General features: G+C 49.2%; 1 protein-coding gene across 1 annotated transcript in view; it reads right to left on the reverse strand.

Moving 5' to 3' along the window:
* Col23a1 (collagen type XXIII alpha 1 chain) overlaps window positions 1–18,463 on the reverse strand; it is a 289,877-nt gene that overhangs the window by 13,227 nt on the left and 258,187 nt on the right. Inside the window, exons 6-16 of the mRNA XM_028775894.1 lie at window positions 17,980–18,006; window positions 16,499–16,525; window positions 15,621–15,647; window positions 10,787–10,903; window positions 9,920–9,955; window positions 8,879–8,905; window positions 6,910–6,936; window positions 5,743–5,796; window positions 4,100–4,162; window positions 3,452–3,496; window positions 599–676 (exon numbers count right to left, since the gene is read on the reverse strand). Coding sequence (XP_028631727.1) covers window positions 599–676; window positions 3,452–3,496; window positions 4,100–4,162; window positions 5,743–5,796; window positions 6,910–6,936; window positions 8,879–8,905; window positions 9,920–9,955; window positions 10,787–10,903; window positions 15,621–15,647; window positions 16,499–16,525; window positions 17,980–18,006 — 528 coding nt within the window. The remainder of the gene's footprint in view (window positions 1–598; window positions 677–3,451; window positions 3,497–4,099; window positions 4,163–5,742; window positions 5,797–6,909; window positions 6,937–8,878; window positions 8,906–9,919; window positions 9,956–10,786; window positions 10,904–15,620; window positions 15,648–16,498; window positions 16,526–17,979; window positions 18,007–18,463) is intronic.

Genomic DNA, 18,463 nt, shown 5'->3' on the forward strand with positions numbered 1-18,463 from the left:
CACACCACACCACACCACACCACACCACACCACACCACACCACACCATGCAGGCCAGTGTGGGCCATAGTTACCATCAACTTGTACTTCGCAGAAGCCTGTAGGAGGTAACTAGAATTGATACTTAGGCAGAGTCAGGCACCAATGCCCATTTTAGTCTATGATGACTACATGATCCCACCCCATATCCCTCCTTGAACCCAAGAGCAGCTAACACTCATCTCTGGATTGATGTCAAGAGATCATATAGGTCCTGAGGCTCCCTGGTCAGGCTTGTCCTTTCCATCCTCACAGTAATTATTAGAAGCCCCAGTCCCAACAGTGGTCCCTGGGAAACCCCTAGAGACACTGTTGGGTTTGGAGAGAGTGCTTTCCTTTTTTGCTTTGGCCAGTGGGAAGCTCGGAGCTTTCTGAGTCACATTCACAGAAGGTCTCTCAACCCTGTGAGGATCTCCACACAGAACCAACATACACATTTGGTGCCTGATGAAACCAAGGTGTCTGTGCTAAACTATACTTGGTCCCATAAGTAAGACACAGAGTGAACCATTGGTCCCTAAGGCGTGGACACAGAGGGTGCATCCAGGGCGCGCTCTTACCTTCAGGGCATCCAAGATCCTGCCGTCATAGTCGATTACCACTGTGTCACCTTGTTCTCCCTTGAGACCCGGGGGACCCTGAGGCAGGAGAGGAAGAGCTGCATCATAGGTGGCATGTAAGCTATCTCTATCTCATACACGTCACAGGCATGTCTGTCCACCATGGTGATCATCATAGCATGCTATTCCTTAAGGTTTAGCTCTGCATTGTGTACAGGCCACGTGAGGAAAGTGGCCAGGAGCCTGGGGTCAACTGAAGAGGCTCATGTCTCAGGGAAAATGCAAAACCTATTTTATTTTATTTTTATTTTTTGAGACAGGGTCTCACTGTGTATCCCTGTCTGTTTTGGAACTAGCAATGTAGACTGAGCAGGCCTTCAACTCAGAGATTCTCCTACCTCTGCCTCCCAAATTCTGGGATTAAAGGTGTGGGCCATCACTTCCCACTAGTTCTTGAGACTTTTAGATGTGTCCAAATAAAATAACCCCCAGCTACCCCAACTCCTCGTCCTGTCAGACACTGTGGTTACCGAGGAGGCTGGTCACCCCATTAATCCCAGCGCTCACTGATATGGCTAGTCGTGCAGGCCAGCTTAATCTGGGGATTCTCTGACCCCACCTTCGATGGAATTCCATGGACCACTACACCCACCCACTAGGTTGTCACACTTGCTTGGTTAAATGCTTTAATTGAGCTGTTTCCCCAGCTCCCTGAGGATACCAGGTATGTGATAGCCTAGGAAAACATAGTCAAGGATGGGATGCTACAGTCAGCATAAAGACACACCCACATGAGGCAGGTCAGCTATCCAGAGAATGCAAGGGACATAAAAAAAGGAGAGAGCTGTAGAGAGAATAAACTTGTGTCTGTATGGATGTGGCACCTGTCAATAAAAAAATTCATGGCCTATAGCTTAGGCAGGAAAAAGGAGGTGGGACCTCCACGAGGCAGAAAGGATTCAGCCAGGTGCGGGAGATTCACCCAGGCAGATGTGATGAGACAGACACTGGGTACCTGAGCATAGGTAACCAGCCACGTGGCAGAATGTAGGTTAGGATAAATGGGTCAATGAGCTAGTCATTAGTTATGAGCTAGTCAGAGAAGAGCCTAGCTATAAGGCTAAGGCATTTGAAAATCTCATTTGAAGCCGGGCGGTGGTGGCGCACGCCTTTAATCCCAGCACTTGGGAGGCAGAGACAGGTGGATTTCTGAGTTCGAGGCCAGCCTGGTCTACAGAGTGAGTTCCAGGACAGCCAGAACTACACAGAGAAACCCTGTCTCGAAAAACCAGAAAAAAAAAATGTATCCACAATAAAAATTTCAATAAAGAATGTTTCACAGACTTAAAAAAAAAAGAAAAAGAAAATCTACTTTGAGTCTGAGTCTTATTTCTGGGAGCACGGGGCTGGGAGGAAAAACTAGACCTAACATCTACAGAGAGCCCCTGACTCTTCCTGGCTTCCATTCAAATCTTGATGGCTGACACCTGGGAGTTTTCACTCCAGCAAATCAGATCAGCTGCAAAAGGACTGTATTCTTCTTGAGAAACATCACAGACCAGATTGTTAAAAACTGTGGATGAACCATGCCTCAAGTCCAACCTCCTTGGGCGTATACATTAAGGAGTCTTTCCATCAATGTTTTCTCTCTCCTGACTCCCTTCTCCAGCTGCAAGCCTTCTGAGTACAAAAAGAAAAGGTCTCTTCAAGGACAGACTTTAGTGGGTAAGGAAACACAGTATTCAGGCACACGGTTTCCCTGATGTCTGAGCTTTAGGTAGCTTTGAAATCTCAGATCACATACAGAGCTGGACCACTTTGTTGCCTCCCTCTGTTACTGCCTCCACCTGATCCTCTCCAGTTATACATCTTTCTGCTTCATAAACGAACTCACTAACTTTGCTTTGCTTTTGGGGCTGGAGAGATGGCTCAGCGGTCAAGAGTGTATACTACTTTTGCAGAAGACTGGAGTTCAGTTTCCAGGACCCAGACAAGGCAGATCACAACCACCCGTAACTCCAGCTCCAGGGGACTCTGATGCCCTCTTCTGGCTTCTGCAGGCACTGCACTCACATAAACTTAACCTCCCACAAATACATATATCTCCACACATAATTAAAGAATAGCATCTTCAGTGGATGTCAAGGACCAGGATGTATCTGAGTAGAGTCCCTCAGACTCTGAGGGGGTGCTCCTTAGGCTAGACTGTTGGCAGCATTGAGTTACATTTCTAGGTGCTGGTGACACATATGGGTTGGTTACTATAGATCTGAGGCTGAGTGCTGGAGAGATGGCTCAGCAGTTAGGAGCGCTTGCTTTTCTTGCAGAGGGCTAGGAAAAGCAAGGCCATCCAAAAGCAGGCAAAATCATGCCTAATGATAAACCAAAGGCCAATGTTTGAATATGCAAAGAAGATTCTAGAAGAGTATACAGTCACCCGTGAGGGGAGAGGGCTCTTACTTAACAACAAGCTGGGATTCTTCCATTATACACTCATATTTTAAGCTTTACTCTAGGTATGTGTTATGGATTTTTAAAAAAGATTTATTCATTTATTGTTTATATATGAGTACACTGTGGCTGTCTTCAGACACACCAGAAGAGGGCATTGGGTTATGAGCCATTATGTAGTTGCTGGAAATTGAACTTGGGACCTCTGGAAGATCAGTCAGTGCTCTGAACTGCTGAACCATCTCTCCAGTCCCATGAAGAAAGTTTAAATCACCACAAAAATGAAGGAACACGATGCCTAGGGCTTACTGTCTCATCAGCCCTCTGGGACCCCTGTTAGGTACAAAGGGCTTCTGAAGTACCCAGGGTCCCGCCTGTGTGGCCAGAAGCAGTGTTGCTTACCCGGGGCCCTGTGGCTCCATCCATGCCTGGGTGACCGGGCTCTCCCTGTGGAAACACATGGATGCCTTCTGGTTTGTGTGACTCTTAGACCCTGTCTCACCCCTAGTCCTCTCTTCCTCAGAGTCCAGGGCCTGTGTGCTGGGGCCCCCTGGTCTATGCATAAGAACAGTCTTCCATACTCTGCAACAGTGGGGATTTTTTTCTTTTCTTTCTTTTTTTGTTTTTTTGTTTTTTTGAGACAGGGTTTCTCTGTGTAGCCCTGGCTGTCCTGGAACTCACTCTGTAGACCAAGCTGGCCTCGAACTCAGAAATCTGCCTGCCTCTGCCTCCCAAGTGCTGGGATTAAAGGCCTGTGCCACCACTGCCCGGCTACAGTGGGGATTTTGAGGTCCAGGGGCCCGAACTGCCTGATGCCTTAGCCCAGAGCTGGACCAGAATTAGGCCTGGGTAATTGGTCCGTTGACACTCACCCTCAGACCACCCTGCTTGTGATTCCAAGGGGACCCCTGGGACAGGCCCTCCTGGAACTCTCTCTTTAAAAGTGCAAATTAAGAGGTAACCCTACCCCCAACCCCCACTGGGCCCAACAGTGTCAGTGAGAGTGTCAATGGGGCCTTTCAGGTACTGGGCAGAGTTTAGTGATGTCACCTTCAGTCCAGGAGCTCCATCCACTCCATTCTCTCCTTGGGGACCCACATCCCCTGGCTCACCCTGAAATGGAGAAGATATCAGTGAAAGGAAGCAGAGGTGCTTGCCCGGGGCCGCTGGGCCTTCTGTTCAGTCCCATGGTGTCCTTAGCCCTTCTGGGCAAGGGGATGGACACAAGGCTCTCTTCAACCCCAGGGGGATTTAAGGCCATGACCATCATCTTATGGGCTGGATCTTAGCACAAATCAAGGGTAGCTTAAGAGACCTTGTGTGTGTACGTGTGTGCAGGTGCACATGCATGTGAGTGTACATGTATGTGTGGAAGTCGGGGGAACTGAGTGTTACTCCTTAGGCATCATCCATAGTTTCTTTGGTTTTGTTTTTGAGGCGGGGATTGGAACTCATGACCAGGGCAAACCTGTCGGCCAGCAAGCCCTGGGAGCTGCTGGTCTACTGCCTCAGTGCTGAGGAGCCACCATGCTTAGCTTTTCAAAATCTATCTGTCTGTCTGTCGGTCTGCCTGTCGGTCTATCCATCAATCCATCCATCCATCCATCCATCCATCCATCCATCTATCTATCTATCTATCTATCTATCTATCTATCTATCTATCTATCTGAGACAGGTTTTCTCAGTGTAGCCTTTGCCTGCTGCAAACTCACTCTGTAGACCAGGCTGACCTTGAACTCACAGAGATTTGCCTGCTTCTGCCTCCCAAGTGCTGGGATTAAAGGCGTGTGTCACCACTGCCCTTAAATCATTTTTAAAAAATCTATTTATTTTTATTTTATGCTCATTGGTGTTTTGCCTGCAGGTATGTCTGTGTGAGGGTATCAGAACTTGGAGTTACAGTTGTGAGCTGCCATGTGGGTGCTGAGAAATGAACCCGAGTTCTCTAGAAGAGCAAGCAGCCAATGCTCTTAACCTCTGAGATATCTCTCCAGCCCAATACATTTATTATTTTTTTATTTAGCTTTTTTTTGGAGACAGGGTTTCACTATGTAGCTCTGGTTCTTCTGGAACTTGCTTTGGAGGCTGAGATGTCCAGGAACTCACAGAGTTCCATCCTTTGGAGTGCTGGAATTAAAGGCATGTACCACTACATCCAGCCACCCTTTTAAAAATGTGAGTTCTGGGGATCAAATTCATGTCCTTGCACTCTCTCTCTCTCTCTCTCTCTCTCCCCCCCCCCCCCCCAGTCAGTCTTACTCTGTAGCCCAGCCTGGCCTTGAACTCAGATCCCCCTGCCTCAGCCTTTTGAGTACTGAGATTATGGGTGTGCACCATGCTTGGGCCAAGAGACAGTTGGAGGCTGGCTGGCTAGGACTTGGTAGCTGTGGCAAAGGGTTTGAGGAACAAGTGTCCAGATGGCATCTTGTTCCCAGCTTGGCACTAGGCAGGGGATGGAGGGCCTATGGTGGGAACCAAGGGGATGTAGGGTGAGGGGAGACATAGCCTGGATGAGATGCCAGGCTGCTGCCAAGGAGTCCAGGGCCCACTGCTTCCTCCCTCTGGCCCACCCTGGGAATCCACTCATAGCCCCATGGTGTCAAAGGGTCAGGATAGGGGCATCTCTAGGTAGATGACAACACCCTTTGGAGGGTGGAGGGTGGCAGACTTTGAGGAGGAGGATGTATACTTACCTTGGGCCCTGGGGGTCCAGGGAGTCCTGGCTGGCTGGGTATCCCATCATCCCCCTAAGGAGATAACAACTGAAGCTGAAGGCATCCCACATGGACACGTTGGCCACACTTTTGAGTAGTCCAGCTAGCCCCTACCTGTTCTAGAACTGTCTGGCTCAGGCATTAGTGACAGGTATTCTCCATACTTAACCCTCTAAGGCAGGGTCTGAGTCAGAACCATCTCAGTCCCTACAGCAGCCTAGAGCCAGCTTCAGTGGGTTTCTGGTGACAGCGGGTAGACAAGTGAACAGGAGCAAATCCACTCATCCAGCAAACAGCCCGTGAGCCGGTGAGCATCTCTTAGGGACCAGAGCACACACAGTCCCTGCCCCACGGAGCAAGAAGGAAAGAAACGTAAGGTACTGTGCCTGGAAGTGCTGAAGGGCTGGGAGGGGACTGTGGGGAACGGAGAGGGACTTGGGACATCTTTCTGCCACGTGGGGCATGCTTGCTGAGATGTGGATGGGGAGGAGGTAGCCAGCTTGGCACAAAGCGGAGGATATTTGTCAGTGTTTGGTTTTCAATTTTACATGCTCAGTGATCCAGAAGGCTGACTAAACAGACCCCAGCCCAAACCCAAAGTCTCAGGTGGGTCTAGGGTAAGCCTGGAGTTTTTTTTTTCCCTCTCCTTCCCTTCCCTCATCTTCTCCCCTTCCCTTCCCTTCTCTTCTTTCTGTCTCTTCCCCTTTCCTTTCTTTTGAGATAGGGCCTTGTGTAGCTCAGGCTGGTCTCAAACTCACTATGTAGCCAAGGACAACTCTCCTGCCTCTGCTTTCTGAGTACAAGAATTACAGGTGTATACCCAGTTTATGCTGTGGGTTGGACTCAGGGCCAGGCAGGCATTCTGCCACCTGAGCTATTTCCCTAGCAACCAGAATTTGCATTTCTGACAGCGCTGGTGACAGTGTTGACCCCAGGACCACACTTGAAGAACCATTGTCAAGCTCTGAAGAGAATGTGGACATGATGAAGGGAAAGAATGGGTGAATCTGGCTTCACTGAGACACAGGGCAGGGCCTCAAAACAGTGAGAGCCTGCGTCTGGGGAGAGAGACCTTCCCTGTGGGGAAGTCCTGTCCTCACCTCATCCCCAGCCCCTCCCTTCTCTCTAGTCACAGGAGTCTCTCACCTTCTTTCCAGGAGTGCCAGGTTCTCCCTGCAGACAAAACAAAATGAGGGTTTGGGGGAATGGTCAGTGCTCTGTGAGCGTGGCCAGCAGACCTTAGCCCCTTCTGGTGTAAGTGGCACCAACGACCTTAGCCTGCCTTTGTCCAGGACCTCTGGGGGGCCTTACATGCACACACACACACACACACACACACACACACACACACACACACAGTCAGTCAGCCTTTAATTCTTCCTCTGAGCTTGGGGAAGTCACTGTTCTTTAAGATGAGGAGGGGCACCCCCAGCCCCAGATGGGTGGTGAAATTGAACAAGGTTGCTAACTGAAGCCCTTTACCCACCCTCAGTCCAGCGACCCTAGATCCTGCACAGCAGAGAACTCAGGTTTCCTTCCTAGTCCAGGTACTGCCTTAGCCCAAAGAGGGAACCCCAGCATGGGCTAAGAACTTCAGAAACTAAGGTGGCTGAAGACACCTGATCACAGAAAAACCTGTACATCTTCCCTCACAATTGTCACAGCTAAGAAGCAACCAAGAGGCCTTATGTTAGGTGGACAGAACACAAATGGATGTTAGACAGGAGAGTATCCACTAAGACAAAAAGCAGAGAGCAAGCCGAAGTCGGAAAGCGCTGAACTCTGGAGTGAAGGTTTGTCCAGACTGCACTGTGGAGCAGAAGCTTTGAAGACAACACCAGGATCAGTGACTGCCAGGGCCGAGGGAGGCGGACAGGAGAAGGGGGAATCTGTGTGTGTGTGTGTGTGTGTGTGTGTGTGTGTGTGTGTGTGTGGTGTTGTACATGCACGTGTCCCTGCACGTGCAGGATAGTAGATGTCGTACTCTACTCCTCTCTGCTTTTTTCTTTTAGCTTTTCCCTTTTTCTTTTTGCCTTGAGACAGTGTATCTTGAAGCTTGTTTCATCTATTCTGGTCAGGAAGCTTTTGGGATCTTCCTATCTCTGCCTCCCAGTGCTGGAGGTGCAGACATACACAGCCATACCTGGCTTTTCACCTGGGTGCTGGGGATTCAAACTTAGGTCCTCATGCCATCTCTCCAGCCCCCAGAAAAGGGGATTTTTTTTTTTCAAGACAGGGTCTCTCTGTGTAGTCCTGACTGTCCTGGAACTCACTCTGTAGACCAGGCTGGCCTCAAACTCAGAAATCCACCTGCCTCTGCCTCCCAAGTGCTGGGATTAAAGGCGTGCGCCACCACCGCCCGGCTGAAAAGGGGATTTTTAAGACAGTGAAATTATTATTAGCTATGTTACTGGACTGCACAAGTAATTACACACTTGTACCACTAGGCACTACGCACCCTCCTGTGAACTGTGGGCTTTGGGAGACAATGTGTCAATGTAATGTCTTTAATGGTGACACATTTACCGCTCTGACAGGGGATGCAGACAAGGGAAGCTACACATCTGAGGGGTGGTGGTGGTGGGGTGTGGGCGGGCAGGGCAAGTGTGTGTGAGCTGTACAAAAAAGCTCTGTACCGAAACCTCAGTTTTGCTGTGAACCTAAAACTTCATAGAAAAAAAAAGTTTTTAAAAAACAAACAGAACAAGGCAGTGGTGGCACATGCCTTTAATCCCAGCACTTGGGAGGCAGAGGGAGGTGGATCTCTGAGTTCAAGGCCAGCATGGTCTACAGTGAGTTCCAGGACAGCCACGGGTACACAGAGGAACCCTTTCTCAAACTACCACCACCAAAGCAACTAACAAAACAAAACACCCCCCAAACCCCAAACAAAAACCTCCAAATAGTCAATGTGTCCTGTGATTCATTCCTCACAGTCTAGTGTGACGTTAAGGCAGGAAAGATCTGCCATGCCCCTATTTACCAGATGATTACTGTGCCCTACGGATGCAGTGCCCTGTCTCTTCTAACCTCTCTGCCTCAGTTTCACTGGGGGCGGTAGGGAGAGGAAGGTGGGGAGTGAGGCCAAGGAGCAGGAGGGGTACTGAGCACACACCTTGGGTCCTGGAGGTCCCTTGGGGCCCTAGAACAAGAGAAGAGAAAGTGTTAGATGGGGTGGGGGCTTGAGGGATGGGGGGGTAGCAGGAAGGTCAGAGTTCAAGGTTATTCTTGGCTGCATAGTGAATTTAGAGCCAGTCTGGGATCCGTGAGACCATGTCTCAAAAATCCCAAATCAGAGCTAGTGAGATGGCTCAACCAGCAAAGGCGCTTGCACCAGAGCCTTCTTAACCTGTGGCACCCACACAGTGGGAGAGAACCAGTTCTTCCAAGTTGTTCTCTGATATCCATGTTGGTCTTGTGGTGTGTGTGTGTGCCACACACCACACACACCCTAAAAAAAAAAAAAAACTCAACCCCCAAACAAAATAAAGGAAAACAAAAACAAGACCCCAAATAAAAAGAAAACCTAAACCCAAACAATAGAATATCCTCCCAAAGAAGCCAAAAGAAAAAAAGAAAGGAATGAAATTCTGACACATCCAAGAACTTGGATACTCTGCAAGGAACTTGTGGGGGTGGGGGTGGGGTGGGGTGGGGTGGAAGTAGGGGTGGGGGTAGGGGTGGGGGATGAAAAATAAATAAAGGGCTGGAAAGATGGCTCAGTGGTTAAGAGCACTGACTCTTCTTCCTGAGTCCTGAGTTCAATTCCCAGCAACCACATGGTGGCTCACAACCATCTGTAATGAGATCTGATGCCCTCTTCTGGTGTGTCTGAAGAGGGTGATAGTGTACTCACATACATAAAATATATAAATAAGTCTTTAAAAAAAAAAAGAAGGCAGTTGAGCGCCAGCATTCATAACTCTCTGCGGTGGGATAGATACCTGTGTGCCTGCTGCTCTGCCTTCCCCACCATGGTGGGCTCTACCCTCAACTGTGACCCAAGAATCAATCTTCAAGTCACATTTGCTAAATATTTTATCATAGCAACTTTGTCATAGCAACGAGGGAAGTAGCTATTACAGTGGGAAAGAGGCTTCCATCTCTGGGAACCACATCCTGGAACTCTAGCCTTACAAACACCCTGGACACTCACCATCTCTCCATCTTGTCCAGGCTCTCCTCTGGGACCCTAAGGAGGTATGTGAAAATATCAGTGAGCCTGAGTTTCATGCCAGGGCATGGGCAAGAGCTCTAAGTTGAACATCCAATTCACCTTCATTCAATCCTGAGAAGTGGTTTATTGTTCCCACTTCACAGATGAGAAGGTTGAGGCTTTGGGAGTTATGCATCTAATGTGACAGTGGATGGATGGGCCAGTTGAGAGAATGTGCCCTGATAGGAGCCTCTGGTGGTAGTGTGGTAGAGGTGTGGACTCTGGGCTTCAGGAAAGGACAGATTGGAGTCTTTGGGCTAGGATAAGAAAACTATATGTGGCCTGGCCTCACATGGCCTTAGGGAGAGACTGAGGCTCATTAGTTAGTATTGAGGGAGAGGGCAGGGAGAGGAGTAGGGGTTAGTGAAGAATTGCAGTTAAAGGACAGACCTGTGGGACTCTGGGTCACAGTTGGGGTGAGAATTTGGACTGAGCTTGCAACTCAAGGTTGGGTCCATGGGTCTTTTAGGGTTAGACTTGGGTTTCAGGTCAGGCTCAGGATTAGAGTCTGGATAAGGGTTAGAGCTGCCAGCGTGGGACAGGATTTGAGGTCAGGGTCGTGACTGGGACTAGGAAGCAGGCCTGTGCTAGATTTAGAGGTTGGTTATATGAGTCTCTGAGTTAAGGCTGGGCTGTGGAAGGGCTTGAGGCTGGAGCTGAAGCTGGGCTGAGTGTGTTCACTGGATGACGGCTGGGTTGGGCCTACGGGGAATAATGCTAGTTTGGGGTTAGCTCTGGGGATCAGGGTTCAGAGTACATCAATATAGGACCAGTTCTGAGAGGCCCCAGTTCCATGCTTTCTCTTACCGCTGGGCCTAGAGCTCCTCGGGGGCCATCTTTTCCAGTGTCACCAGGAGGACCCCGGGCCCCAGGTGGTCCAGGAGGCCCGGGTGGTCCTGCAGCTCCATCTTGTCCTTGGGCTCCCTGAAAGACACATGGTTTGACCTGACCCTGCGGGTGAGGGTAAGGGTTAGGGGTTCTAGCTTCCAGAGAGAGGTGGGCAGCCCCTGTGCCTTTCTTTTCCCCAGTCATTGAGGCAGGCACAAAGGATGACAAACATTTGACATTGGTCTCTGGCAGGAGGGGACCCTGGTGGAATAGGCCCGACAGGATCTTACTGCCAGCTTCTAGCATCTGAAGCCTGGGTCTGTTGTCAGGAGGAGAGCTGACATGTGCTGGCTGTGTGAGGCTGAGTGTCTTCTATAAGAACTTTCTGGTGGGTTTTCTCTTGCTGCATTAAAAGTGGCAGACACGCATGAGCCATAAATCTATGACCCTGTCACAGAAAATCCAAACCAGGACTGTCAAGATGGCTGGACTGTAAAGACACTTGCACCAAAGTCTGACCACCTTAGTTCCATCCCCAGCACCCACAGAGTGGGAGGAGACAGCCAGGTCCCCTGACCTCCACGCTTGTCCTGTGATGTGTGTGAGTCCACACACATTTACATGCGCGCACACGAAACCCAAACTGTAAAATTCAAACCAAAACAAAGGAAAACAAAAACTAGAACAACACCCCCCAGTCAAAAAAAAAATTAAATTTCTGATATATCAAGAAACTTGGGCCGGGCAGTGGTGGCGCATGCCTTTAATCCCAGCACTTGGGAGGCAGAGGCAGGTGGGTATCTGAGTTCGAAGCCAGCCTGGTCTACAGAGTGAGTTCCAGGACAGCCAGGGCTACACAGAGAAACCCTGTCTCGAAAAAAAGGAAAAAAAAAGAAAAAAAAAAGGAAAAAAAATAAACTTGGACACTGTAGGGAAACTATGCTAAATGGAAAAATAGTTCCCCAAAGTTATACATGGGGCTAGAGAGACAGCTCAGTGGTTAAGAGCATGTACTGCTCTTGCAGAGGATCCAGGTTCGGTTTTTGGCACCCACATCTGGTAACACAACTGCCTGGAACTCCAGTCTGGGGATCTGACACCCTCTGGCCTCTGCAGGCACTGTACACACGTGGTACACATCAATCATGCAGGCACATGTGCACATACATACACACATATGTAAATAAAAATGTTAAATCTTAAAAATCATTTGAAAGAGTTACAGTCATGTGATTCCACACATCTGATGTTATTGAATGGAAAGTTTTTTTTTTTTTTTTGGTTTTTTGAGACAGGGTTTCTCTGTGTAGCCCTGGCTGTCCTGGAACTCACACACATACACCCATGCACACACACAGTTGAGCACACACTCATCCATACATGCTCACACACTCTCATTCAGGCATGGAGACTCGTTTACACACAAGCCAGTGTAAACCAGGGAACTGTGAGTAAGGCTGGTGGCTTGAATCACGATTTTCTGGGTCTCGAGGCCGGCCCACAGTGGTGCATGCTGTCACCTTAGGCACAGCTGGATGAAAGATGCACAGGGATGATTAACTACACATGCAAGGGAATTTACAGTGATCTCTAAATAAAAAGACAACAGGCAGTGAAGGGCCTCACACTCTTATGTCACTCAAATTCCTTGGCTCTCAGCAGGACATTAGTACCAGGTCAGACCTCAGGCATGCTGAGCCTCTACTTCATGGCCTACCCTAGAACAGAAATCCACAGTGTGACTGGCACAGGTGATGGGCCCTGGTGTAGTGTCCAGCAACCCAGACAGGAAGAAGCCCTGTGTGAACCCAGCAAGCACTTCCTGTAGGTAGTCTGTGTAACGCAGCATCTGTGAACAGTTAGCCAGGGCCAAGCTATCTTTTATCTTGTAGATGAAGTGCCTGGGGAGGCCAGGGGTAGCAATTACTTATCTAGGGCTACTAACTAGGAAAAGCTAAGCCTTCTCCTGTTGCCAGGGGAACTGGTCTTATTAATAATTTTATTATTATTATTGTTACTGGTTCTTTTTCAAGACAGGGTTTCTCTGTATAACCATGGCTGGAATTTGATTTGTAGACCAGGCTGGCCTCGAACTCACAGAGATCCGTCTGTCTCTTCCTTCTGTGTGTTGGAATTAAAGATGTGCGTCACCACACTCAGCTTTATTTTTATGTTTTTATAAAAAAACCTTAAATGTTCATTTATTTATTGTACGTGTATGGGTGCTTCTCTCCTCCCCCACCCCCACCCCCCGCATGTATGTCTGTGCACTGTGTGTGCCTGGTGCCCGTGGAGGTCAGGAGAGGATTAGATCTCCTGGAACTGGGGTTAAAGATGGCTGTGATTGTGGCTGCTGGGAACTGAATCTAGGTCCTCTGGAAGAGCAGCTGGTGCTCTTTACTAATCAGCCATCTCTCCAGCTTCTTAGTTTTTTTTTCCCCATTTGGCGTGTGTGTGTGTGTGTGTGTGTGTGTGTGTGTGTTATGTTTGCACATACATGAGCACACACATGCCTGCATGTATGTGTATGCATGTGGAGGTCTGAGGTTGACTGGAATCATCCTCAGTGTGATAGTCTTCCACCTTACTCATTAAGTCAGGCTCTCTCAATCGAAGCCAGAGCTCAGTAGATACCGATAGTCTCTCTAGCCAGCTTGCTGTGGGGCTCTTCTGTCTCTGTCTTTCTGAAACTGGATTTTCAAATTCCAGCCATGGTTATACAGGCCATCACACCCACTGAGCACTTTCCTTTGGTTCTGGGGTGCTCGTGCCAGAGCTACAACTGGTCTTTTTCAGATATCCTTTTCAATCTGTGTATCTTCCCTTAACAGGAAAGAGCTCGCTTTTCTCGCAAACTGCCCTTCGCATACATGTCGGTCAAATCTCTCAATAAATGACTGGCAGTTTTCTATAGTTACCAGTCAGATTTCCTGATCAAAGAGTTATACGTCTAGACTCCAGATTAACATTGTGATTAGGTCACCCTGTCTCAGTAAACATGAGTAGACATTCCTGTTTCCTTCAGTACTGAATCCAGTGGATTCCATTCCCTCCGGCTGTTCCTTTGCTCATAGCTCAGAGGTTCCAGATTGGGAGCTTCTGGCTTGGACTCAGCAAGACAGAAAGAGGAGTTTCAATACTCCCACCTCTGTATGTTTTTTTTTTGTTTTGTTTTGTTTTGTTTTGTTTTTGACAAAGTAGCAGAGCCCTGGCTGGTTTGGAGTTTGCTATGTAGACCAGGCTAGTCTCGAACTCACAGAGATCTGACTGCTTTGCTTCCTGGTACTTGGAGTAAGGCATGTGCTGCTTGACTTTCTTCCCTTGTCCATCCTTCCATCTCTCCAGGATCAGATGGCTGAGTTCTGACCCTGACAACACAGGGTGAGTAGGGGTTGGGGAGCACAGCAAACTAGCAGGCCAGGCCCCTTCACTCAGCCAGGCTACCTTGAGGAAGCGGAGATTGTATCCACGGTGATCTCTACTTATAAAGCCTGTGTTGAGCCGTGGGAAAACCATCTAGGTGGCAAACAGGTGGTGTGGTCAGAAACACAGGAGGGGACTGCAAAAATCACCGGGCAAAACCACCTAACCCAGCCCAGAGAAAGGCAGCTAGTGGTGGGGTTTGCTGAGTGAACCCATTTCTCCAGCTCCTGTGACAGAATGGAACGGAACGGAACAGAACAGAATAGAAAATAGAATAGAAAAGCTTGCAGCAGATGTGATGCTGGGTCCATACCGAGTAGAGCTCCTAACAGGTGTTACCGTGCTCACTTCCTGCCTCTTGGCAAGCTTTTCCCAGAAGCCTCCCTAAGAACCCAGTGCCTAGTCGGGAGGAAGCCCTACCATGCTGAGGGAGCCATCACCTGGGCAATAATCCCTTCTTTGACTTGAGAGAAATCTCTCTGCCTGTGTGGCCCTGGTCCTCACCTCTGTTGATGGTTCAACAAGGCCCGTCTCTGCCCCTTAAAATGCAGCCATTTTCACCCCTCTACCCGTTTCAGTTCTCATCACAACAAATATCCTGTGATGGGACCCCTGCTGACATTTCAAAAACCTGGGCTCTGAGCCTTCAAGTTGCAGAGCTGGGTCTTGCCCCAAAGCTGCAGCCTGTGCATTCTGCCCTTCCTTCCTCCCCCTCTTCATCTGCCATTCACTGTTCTCCTGGGTCCAAACAGCTCACTCGGTCCCCACCCAACCCCACCCCAAGCTGGCAGATTCTTGGTGTGGGTGAGTGACCCTTGTGCCAATGTGTTCTGGGGTCCATAACCTTCTTCCATGTGATCTGGTCTTTCTCTGGGCAGCTGATGTCTACCTCTCAATCTCTGTGGTTAGGGTGCTCTGCCCAGAACATTCTGGAAATGGTGAGGGCATCTTCCTAGGGCTACTCACAGCACTTGCTCTGTGTGTGTGTGTGTGTGTGTGTGTGTGTGTGAGTGATTAAGGGTCAGATATCAGGAAAAAGAGACTTGTCAAGGTCATGGGGCTAGGAAGTAACAGCACTGAGCTCTGGGTCTTCACTTTTCCTGAGTGCCAGCTGTCTCGTGGGATGGTCAGTGTCTGGTCGTCATGGTGACAAGCATGACAACAGGACATCTGCAGATAACTGCCATCTGAGTGGGAGGTGGCAACCTCTATTAGGTGAGGGTACCTGGGGGCTTCCACAGGGTGGACAGAGGTGGAGAGGAAAGGCTGGCTCACTCGCCTTTTTCTGGGATAAGCTATGGTGAGCTGGGACCCCTGAAGAAAGGCTAGTTCTTAATGATATTAAACAAACCATGTGCAGTGGATGAGGGAGGTGGTGCTCCATTCTTACCCGAGGGCCAAAGTCTCCCGGTGCACCCTAGAACCAAATACAGGAAGATGAGCGGCTACTGACTTCCTTATTTCTCCCCATTTCCTTTTGAACATCCCCTCTGTGTTTAGATGCAAACAATAGGTGGGCATTATTTTAAATCTCCTTTTCCAGTGAGGACATTGAGGCTCAGAGAGGTTACATAATAAGGCCAAGGTCACACAGCCAGCAGATTGAAGACAGGAAGGTCTTCATCTGCATCCCAGATATTCACGATCCCAGACACAGTGTGGTCTGTGGGATGGCTGCTCACACTGTATCCTCTCTCACAATTCCTGAACCTTGGACTGGTGAGGCAGAGCAAAGCTATGAGCTTTGACACAGTGGGTTACGCAGCAACAGACACAAAAGAGAGAGCTTCTCTTTGGTCTCAACACCCCAGAGATGTTGCTGTGGCTGTGGCTGCACCAGAACCAGCCCCTCCCCCACCATAGCTTTTATACAGAAGGACAAATTGAGGCCCTCTCAGCTGGGCAGTCTGCCAAAGCACACAGTAGTGGGGCTGGAATGCAAAGAGGAGGCTTTGAACCACCAGGTCCTGTGTCATTCCACAGTTTTCTCAGCCCTGCTGCAGCTGGGAGCACCGATCAATTGAGCACCCACATCACCCAGGCATGACTGCATTGGCGTCTGAGGTCTTGCCACTCTGAGCTTTGCTCTGGTCCCTCTTCCTCCTGAGCCCTCCGCCATGTCTACACAGATCGATTTGTTCCTTTATAAGGAACTTGGTGGGTCCTGTGTTTAAGGCTGAGTTTTATGCTCTGGAACTGAGGTTTGGAGTTGACTGCTGGCATCCTTTGTCAGCACACAGAATCTGGACTGCATCCCCCTCCACTTACCTTTTCCCCTTTGGGGCCTGGAAGTCCCTGGAGAAGAAAGATAGAGAAAGAACAGCTGTGAGGGAGGCGAGCTGGGCTGGCTGCACTTCTGGCTGACCCCTGGCTGTGGGACAGAGGGACATGTGGGACCAGCAGAGCTGTGGGCATCTGAGTTGAGCACGACACAGGCCTGTCAAGCTTTCCTTGCTACCTCCTGGAAGCTCCACAGCTGCCCTCAGCATAATGGTAGTGAGGGTTTGGGGTCAGCAACAAGGGTCTACAGGCATCCTCTGAGCAGGAAAAGGGTACATACATGAATTTTTCTGCTTGATAGCACACATATTCCATGCTTTGTCTTTGCTGGGGAGGAGGCCATTGTCCAGAGTTGCCATTCAGTCTCCATCCATGCATACATCCACCCAACATCCATGCTGACATCCATGCACCCATTCATCCATGCATCTTCCCATGCACCCATGCATGCATGCAAGTGTACATCCATCCATCCATACATCCATGCACCCATTCATCCATGGATCTACCCATGCATCCATGCATGCACCCACTCACACATCCATGCATGAATTCATCCATGCATCCATGCACCCATTCATCCATGTATTCACTCATGCATCCATGCATCCATCCACTTATCCATCCATCCATCCATGCATCCATCCACTTATCCATCCACTTATCCATCCATCCATCCATCCACTTATCCATCCATCCATCCATCCATCCATCCATCCATCCATCCATCCATCCACTTATCCATCCACTTATCCATCCATCCATCCATCCATCCATCCATCCATCCACTTATCCATCCATCCATCCATCCATCCATCCATCCATCCATCCATCCATGCATGCAGGCTTCCACGAATCCACCCACCCACCTGCCCATCCATCCTCTCACTTACCCACCACCTATCCATGCATTCATTTATCTACTCATCCATCTACCCACCCACTCATCTATTCACCCATCCTTTCATCCATCCATCTACCTCCTATCTACCCTATCTGCCTCCATGTTCACCCAAACCCCAGTATTTATTTAATTGTGCTTATATTTCTCTGTGCACCTTGTTCATCTGCTGAGGATGCCTGTGGACTATGGACTCCTGGAACAGGTATTGAGAACTCTTCAGCCTAATGACATCATGGGAGTATTGAAACTATGTTAGATATTTTGTATCTAGGGACTACTGGGATGGATTTGTAGACTTTGAGGGCTGACTGAAAACTGGGGACTGATCATGGTTCTCCATAACTCCACAATCTCCTAGGAGAGGATGCCTCCAGACAGAAAGCTAAAAGGGCATCTCCATGGTTACTCAGTCAGCAGATGGATTCGAACACACATGACAAATGACTTTATCTTGCTCTCCTATAGCTGCTGAATCACTTTCCAGTCCCCTCAAGTGCCCATGGTCACTTTACCCCCATAGTGACAGTCCTACCCCAGGACCATTTAGTATATTGTGGTCACTTACTGGCTTGCCGTCCAGACCTAGAGGTCCCTGGAACATGAGAGAGAGAAATCAAGGGTTACATACAGGAACATTCCTTCCATATCTTAGGTCCCCAGTATTCAGTGACAAGAAAGCAAAGCCTGCCCTGAGCCCTCTGAGGTCAGGATACATCCCATGTGGCCAGGGTGGGGAGTGGGGGAAGGAGCTTGTGTGTAGTTAGCCACTTATGATGCCATCCTTGATAACAGAGCCCCAGTTCTTCTCTAAAGCCCTCCCCATCATTAGGGTGGGATGGCTGAGGGTGAACAATGACGTTCTCTCTTGTCAAGGTGACAGGTGCAGGCCTGGGATGTAAGTTGAGTTGTAAGTATCATGTCTGGGACTTCAGTGGTGTTCTCAAGGGGAAAGGGGGCTCTTTTCTTCCAGTGGGACCGAACCTGGGGGTTCCTTGCCCTCCCCTGCCCCATGGTGAGAGGGAAAGAGGGGGAGAGAGAGGGAGAGAGAG

This window comes from Grammomys surdaster, unplaced genomic scaffold (genome assembly GCF_004785775.1).
Source record: "Grammomys surdaster isolate TR1022 unplaced genomic scaffold, NIH_TR_1.0 262, whole genome shotgun sequence".
Classification (NCBI taxonomy): domain Eukaryota; kingdom Metazoa; phylum Chordata; class Mammalia; order Rodentia; family Muridae; genus Grammomys; species Grammomys surdaster.